The sequence below is a fragment of the Arachis hypogaea genome, chromosome 7 (genome assembly GCF_003086295.3).
Source record: "Arachis hypogaea cultivar Tifrunner chromosome 7, arahy.Tifrunner.gnm2.J5K5, whole genome shotgun sequence".
NCBI classification, from domain to species: domain Eukaryota; kingdom Viridiplantae; phylum Streptophyta; class Magnoliopsida; order Fabales; family Fabaceae; genus Arachis; species Arachis hypogaea.
In genome coordinates this window covers 80,221,417-80,229,201 of record NC_092042.1, presented here as the reverse complement: position 1 = coordinate 80,229,201, position 7,785 = coordinate 80,221,417, and the positions used below count along the sequence as shown (strand labels likewise).

The 7,785-nt window shown below is 36.8% G+C and overlaps 1 protein-coding gene across 1 annotated transcript; it reads right to left on the bottom strand.

Moving 5' to 3' along the window:
• Positions 1 to 6,543: 6,543 nt before the first annotated feature.
• LOC140174427 (uncharacterized) lies at positions 6,544 to 7,271 on the bottom strand. Its single transcript, XM_072198885.1, has 2 exons — positions 7,088 to 7,271; positions 6,544 to 7,037 (listed from the first exon to the last, which is right to left on the bottom strand). Exons 1-2 carry the CDS (start codon positions 7,269 to 7,271, stop codon positions 6,544 to 6,546), a joined length of 678 nt encoding a protein of 225 aa, XP_072054986.1.
• Positions 7,272 to 7,785: the final 514 nt, after the last annotated feature.

The window sequence follows — 7,785 nt, the reverse complement described above, 5'->3', positions numbered from 1 at the left end:
TATTTGAGTCATGTGTAAGTTTGTAAGTTTGGTGTCCCCTCTGTTTTTGTCTTTTTCTTTAAATTTTTTAAGGTGTTCTTATTTTCCCTTCTTCATATTTGAATTGTTCTCAGTGAATTTTCTTAGTTGATTTTAAAAATTTTGAATTTGGTGTCTTTTAGTTGTTTTTCTCTAATTTTAGAAAATTAGTGTCATTAGATCTTAAAATTTTAAGTTTGGTGTCTCTTTGTGTTTTTCTTTTCTTAAATTTTCAAAAAGTGTTCTTGAGTGTTCTTCCTTGTATTCAAATTGTTCTTGTTATTTTTCTTTGTTTGATCTTAAAATTTTTAAGTTTGGTGTCTTTTTGTGTTTTTCCCTTTCAATTTTCGAAAATTTTAGCTTTTGATTTCAAAAATTTTTTAAGTTTGGTGTTTTTTTTGTTAGTAAAGTTTAATTTAAAATTTTAAATCCTATCTTTTTAAATCTTTTTCAAATCCTTATCGTATCATATCTTTTTCAAATCTTTATTTTATCTTTTTTTATCTTTCTTTTAATTTAAAAAATCCTATCTTATCTTACTTCAAATTCAAATTTTAAAACTCAAGTTTAAAATTTAAATTTTAAAATTTTAAATTTTAAAATTAAATCTTTTTCAAAAATCAAATTTCGAATCTTATCTTTTCAAATCTTCACCATATCTTATCTTTTTAGCCTATTTTCAAATCTTTATCTTATCATATTTCAAATTCAAAATTCAAAAACAAATCTTTTTCAAATCTTTTTAAATTTTTATCTTATCTTTTCTAAATCTAAATTTCAAAATTTTTTAAAATCAAATCTATTTTTTTTCAAATTCTTATCTTATCTTAATTCAAATTCAATTTTCAAGTTTCAAGATTTCAAAATTCAAAATTTTCATTTTTCAAATTTTAAAATAAAATCTTTTCAAATCTTTTAAATTTTAAATTTTTGAATCTTATCTTATCTTATTTGATTCTTTCCTTTTTAAATTCAAATTTCAAATATTTTGTTTGACTTTCTCTTTTTAAATTCAAAACTTTTCAAAATCAAATCTCTTATCTTAATTTCAAATCTTCTTTCAAATTTGGATTTCAAAACTTTTAAATTTTTAAAACTTATCTTATTTTATTTCTCTCTCTTCATTCTTTCTTTCTAATTTTAAAATTTCAAAATCTTTATTTGACTTTTTCTTTCCACTTTTCGAAAATTTGCTCCTTAATTTTAAATCATGTTAGTTAATTGGTTGTTCATATCTTTCTTAATCTTTCCTTTTCTTATTTTTTTTGAAATTTTTTAACTTATTATTTTCTTTATTTTCAAATTAGTTTTCTATTTTTATTCTATTTGTTTATTTAATTTTTGAAAAATAATAATAATAAAAAAATAAAACAAAAATATTTTAATTTCCTTTTTCCTTTTAATTCTAAAAATTCGAACCCATCTCTTCCTCTACCTTCATTCTTCTTGTCTTCTCAAGACATATCACGGGAAGTGCTTTATATTCTGATATAGAGACACCTACCTTCCCATTACCTTATTTCTTGACTGAGTGCATAGGAACAGGAAGAGTCCACCATGGACCCAAATGGGAATGAACAATTCAGAAAAACTTTGGGATCTTATACAGCCCCCACTCCTGACTTCTATGGAAACAGCATTAACATACCTCCGATTGGAGTAGCTCATTTTGAGCTCAACCCACAGTTAATCACTCTAGTGTAGCAAAACTTCTAGTTTCAGGGACTTCCTCAAGAGGAGCCCACAGAATTCCTTGCTGAATTCTTGCAATATGCTGGCACAGTATACACTGACGGAGTAGACTAGGATGTCTACAAGTTGTTGCTCTTTTCATTTGTTGTGTAAGGCCAAGCAAAGAGGTGGTTGGATAATCAACCCAAATCAAGCTTGAAAACATGGGGTCAGCTGGTGGATAAGTTTTTGAATCAATACTTTTCATCAAAGATGCTAACCCAGTTAAGACTAGACATTCAAGGCTTCAAACAAGGAGATAAGGAATCCTTTTATGATGCTTGGGTGAAATATAAGATGATGCTACGGAAATGCCCTACTGAAATGTTTTTAGAATGGGTAAAGTTAGACATCTTCTATTACGGACTCACAGATATGGCTAAGATGTCCTTAGACCATTCTGCTGGTAGTTCAATCCACATGAAAAAGACAATTGAGGAAGCTCACGAGCTCATTGAGATAGTTTCTAGCAATCAGCATCTGTACTCATCTAATGAGACTCTAATAAAAGGAGAGATTAAGACAGTGTCCACTGAGTCAGAACCTCTTGAGCAAAGTGAGTCATTAACCTAAGAACTGCACTCCCTTGCACAATAAATGTTAAAATTTTAAGAGATGCTGTAAGAAGCCCGAGCCTCTAACAGAACTATACAGGCACAATTGAGTCAAACTAGACAGCACTTATCTGAACAGATAAGAGAAGAGTGTCTAGCCCTCATTAGTACCAAAGAGGTTGAGCCTAAGATGGTACAAACTGTTGAGGAACTAACTCAAGAAGAGGCTAGAAGCACATTGTTACACATCCATCTTATGGGAAGAAAGCCTAAAGTACCACATCCTCAAATGTCCTAAAAGGAGACCAAAGATGAGCACTACTCATAATCCGTGGAAGGCTATGAAAAGCTACAGTTCAATATTCCTTTTACTAAGGTTTTGGAGCAATAGTCTCTATATACTGGAAGAAACCTCTTTGATGCTGAGAGAGGCAAACTAATGATGAGGTTACAGAAGGATTACATGATTATCAAGGTCCTTCAACCTCCACTACCCCCCTGACAAAGGAGGTACTTCCATGCAGGGTATAATACTGAAGCCTCCTCCCTTGGCGAAAACTCATATAGTTTCCCCAAATATCAAACTTAAGTTTGGTGTTGGGCAGTCACCACCCACCAAGGAGGAAGGTCCCAAGAGGAAGACGCATAGGGGATGGAGAAACAATACAACCCCTACCCTAACAAGCAAGGAGAATCAAGCTCATCACACTAAAAGAAAGCTTGTTAGGAGGAATTCAAATATGAGGGCATTAATCTCCTCCTCTTCTCCAATGGAGTCATTTCTGTTAACCAACTAGAACAAGAGGAAGAAAGACAACAATCAGGTGTCAAGCTAATAAATTTAAAGAATCGCTTGTTGGGAGGCAACCCAACCATGAGTAGAGTACTTCTATTCTTATTTCTTCTGTTTATTTTTATTTGAGTTTATTTTAGTTTATTTTTAAAATTTTTCCTTGCTTTTTAATGTTTGAGATCATGTGTAGTAGTCAGAACAGAGACAGAAATGTTTAGAGATGGAAACAGAACACCCTGGAGCAAGTACCTTGCTGGTGTTAAACGCCAGCTAGGGAGTCCCTAGTGGGCGTTCAACACCCACAATGGAGCAAGAAGTTGGCGTTGAACGCCAGCCAGGGAGCAAAGGCTGGGCGTTCAACACCCTAAAAGAGGCAGAGGCCTGGCATTGAACGCCAGGATGGAGGTCCCCAATGGGCATCCAATGCCCAATATGGAGCATGTAGCTGACATTCAACGTTAGCTAAGGAGTAGGAGATGGGCGTTCAACGCCCACAAGGGGCAGAGAATTTGATTTCCTAGCCTCTTAGGAGCAGTGGCGCCCACAGAATCTCCACCTACCCCACCTTCTCCTTTCTTCTACTTTTTTTCCCTTTAGCTATTCTTTGCTTGAGGACGAGCAAAGTTCTTAAGTTTGGTGTTGCAGAAGCTTTGCTTTTTGACTTCTACCATCCCTAAGTATGGCACTAAAGACTGGTGAAAACTCAATAAAGAGGAAGGGAAAGACATTTGCCTCCACTTCCCTCACCTTATTTGTCACCTATGCAATTCAACTGGAATTATCATAGAAGAGGACAAGCTCATCAGTAAAAGAAGGATGGAGTATGTTAGAGAGTCGGCACATGGACCACAACAAGAGCATGTGGAGCTGCCTCAATAGGAAATCCATGAAATGCCTCAAGGGATATACTTTCCTCCCCAAGGCTATTGGAACCAATTGCATACTTCTCTAGGAGAATTGAGCTCCAACATGGATCAGCCGAAGATGGGACACCAAGAGCACTCCACCATCCTCCATGAAAAAAGGAAGATCAAAGAGCCATGAGAGAAGAACAACAGAGACATGGGCGTGACATAGAAGAGATCAAGCACTCCATTGGATCCTCCAGAAGGAGTAGTAGCCGCCATCACTAAGGTGGATTCATTTCCTTACTTCTCTGTTGCCTATGTTAATTTTTTTTGTTTTCTATGTATTTTGTTTATTGTCTGTTTCTAGTGCATGATCATCTTTATGTCTTAAAACTATGAAATATTCCATGCATCTATCACCTTGCTTAAAAGAAAATTTTAATTGAAAAAGAGAAGTACGATGCATGAATTTCGAGTTTTATATTAAGAATAGTTCAATTATTTGATGTGGTGGCATTGCTTTTATTTTCTAAATGCATGAATAAACAGTGCATATTTGATGTTGGAGTTAAGAATGTTGGCTCTTGAAAGAATGATGATAAAAGTGAAGTATTATTGGTGATATGAAAAATCCTAAAAATGATTCTTGGAGCAAGAAAAATCAGCAAAAAAAGCAATAAAAGAAATATATATATATATATATATATATATATATATATATATATATATATATATATTTGCGAAAAAAAAAGAGAGAAAAGCAAGCAGAAAAAGAAAAAGTCAATAGCTCTTTAAATCAAAAGGCAAGAGCAAAAAGGTAGTAGCTCTTTAAACCACAAGGCAAGAGCAAGGATCCAAGGCTTTGAGCATCAATGGTTAGGAGGACCAAAAAGAAATATCTTAGCCTAAACAGTTCAATTGAGTTGCTTCCCTAACTATATGCTTGTGGTGTGAAGGTGTCAAGTAAAAAGCTTGAGACTGAGCAGTTAAAGTCGTGGTCCAAAGCAAAGAGTGTGCTTAAGAACTCTGGACACCACTGGCTGGGGATTCTAGCAAAGCTGAATCACAATCCGAAAGGGTTCACCCAGTTAAGTGTCTGTGGCATTTATGTATCCGGTGGTAATACTGGAAAACAAAGTGCTTAGGGTCACGACCAAAACTCTAAAGAAGCTGTGTTCAAGAATAAAAAATAACGTAACTAAGAGAATCAATAGTATCATGTAGATTCTAAGTTCCTAAAGATACTAATTATTCTGAGCTTCAATGGAATTATTCTAAGTTCCTAAAGATACTAATTATTCTAAGTTCCTAAGTTTGGTGTTCTAATGAGCGGATACTTTATACGCTTTTTGGAATTATTTTCATATAGTTTTTCTTATATTTTGTTTAAATTTTATTAAGTTTTCATAGGTTTTAGTGCAAAATTCATATTTTTGGATTCTACTTTGAGTTTTTGTGTTTTATGGTGATTTCAGGTATTTTTTGGTTGAAATTGAGGAGCTTGAGCAAAAGTCTGATTCAGAGACAGAGAAAGAATTGCATATGTTGTCAGGATCTGACCTCCGTGCACTCGAAGGAGTTGTTTTGGAGCTACAGAGGTCCAAATGGTGCGTTCTCAATGACTATGGAAAGATAACATCCAGGGCTTTCCAGAAATAGATAATAGTTCATACTTTGTTTTGGAAATGAAGGCCCCAAATTGGCGTTCAGCCACCAGCCCTATTCCTGGTGTCTAGCACCCACAGGGGAGCAGCTAGCATCCAATGCCCACAAGGGAGCCCAAGGGTGGCGTTCAACGCCCCTAAGGGGTACTAGCTCGTGGGAGACACTCAAGCTCAGCCCAAACACTCACCAATTGGGCCCTAGAAGTGGATTTTTGCACTACAAGACAAGTTTATCTTATTTTCTGTAATCCTTAGTTACTAGACTAGTATATATAGAACAAAGATCACCCTTGTAAGGGATCTTTGCCCATTCAAACCTTTCATTATTATTTTCTGTACAGTATGAGTCACTAACCTCCTAAGGTTAAGGTTAGGAGCTCTGCTGAGTTTCATGGATTAATAATATTACTATTCTAATTCAATATGTCTGATTCTATTCTCTTATGCAACCTCATTCTTCATCTTATGAATTTAGGGTGACCCGTGACAATCACCCTTGTTCTACATGGGTTACGTGCGACTCCTGACTTGGATAGCATTGAACTAAAACTAGAGATTGCATTGTAGATTCCAATAGAGCATCTGAGCAACTTTGGATATATGACATGAAATTTCGTTGACTATGGGTTCGTGAGGTCTCTGTGGCATTAAGGCTAGAGCCAGAGAAGCAGCACTTTCTTATCCAAAAGATTTGTCTTGTCTGTGGCACCTTGAGTAGGATCGTGAAAGGGAATGGATTGCTTACAACTTCATCTTCTGCTACAGTGAGAAACATAGAGCTGGCTTGATGAAAGGACATGAGTCATCTCAACATGGTGGATTACTGTACTAGAGGAGGTTAACTTGATGAGAGGATATGAGTTAATCACTTAGGCAGTGCATTGGGATCTAATTGTACCCTCAGTACGCGTCCATGAATTTCAGAAATTGATACCCTAAGTTGCATCTACTCGTGCATCGATGTTTGGGAGAGAAAATGAATCTTTTGGGCATGCCTTGTTAAGATTCGAATAGTTGACGCACATTCTCCACTTCCCATTGGCTTTCTTAACAAGGACCATGTTTGAGAGCCACGTCGGGTACTCTAATTTTTGTATGAAACCGGCTTTTAACAAGTTGGCCGTTTGTCTGGCCCATTTGTTAGCCCTTTTTGGTGACATCTTTCTTCGTTGTTGTGCCACTAGCTTGGTGTTCGATCTTACAGCTAGGCGATGCAACATGAAATCGGGGTCCACTCTTGGCATGTCAGCCGGGGTCCAGGCGAATAAGTCGCTGTTTACTCTAACGGCCTTGATGAGAGGTTCCTTTAACTCGTGGGGGAGGTTCCGGTTTACGAAGATAAACTTGTCCACCATGTCTCCCACTCGGAACTTCTCCAAATCTCCTTGAGGCTCTGGCCTTGGCTTATCGTCAATCCTTGCATCCAAGTCTGCCAGGAACACCCAGCTACTTCTTTTGACTTCTTCCTTAATGAAAGACTGGTATTGTCCCAAGCGACTACTATTTTCAGGTCTCCTCTAATAGATCCTGCGGCTCCTCTATCCGTTATGAACTTCATCATGAGAAGTTTCGTGCAAATAACAGCTGACAACTCACTGATCGTTCCCCTTCCCAAGATCATATTGTATGATATGGAATCTCTTAAGACCACGAACTCTGCCATCGCCGATTTCCTGTTCTCCCCGAATCCAACACAGATTGGGGAGGTTGTGGCACCAACGGTCTTCAGATTGAGTGTTGGGGCTTCTCGTCATCACTGCCAGGACCTTTGCATCTTTTTTTGCTGCTGATTTTGACTTGGGTGGTACATCTCTTCCGACCACAACATTGATGACTACAGTCGGAGCATTTTTTGCATTATCAAGAGGCCTCAGTCCTGGCTTCACAGCTCGGCTGCGGTCCTCTTCGGACCATTCTCGCTCTCTCCTTCTCAGTTCTCATATGAACTGCGAGAACTTGGTCAGCTTACCTTCTTGAATGGTCTGCTTTAAAGCATCTTTCAGATGAAAACAGTCCTGAGTTTTGTGTCTAAAGCCCTTATGATAGTCACAATATAGACTTTTGTTTTCGCCCGTTCTATCCTTGAACTGCCGAGGTTTAGACAGTATGTCTTTGTTTGTAATTTGTTGATAGACTTCCACAATAGGTGCCGTTATAAGAGTGTAGTTAGTAAACTT

Bases quoted from the DNA above. Each gene is read 5' to 3' on its own strand.
- LOC140174427 (XM_072198885.1), bottom strand. From the start codon at position 7,271: ATGGCAGAGTTCGTGGTCTTAAGAGATTCCATATCATACAATATGATC. The intron at 7,038-7,087 runs GTCTTTCATTAA...TGTTCCTGGCAG, and splicing joins AGTCGCTTGGGACAATACCA to ACTTGGATGCAAGGATTGAC.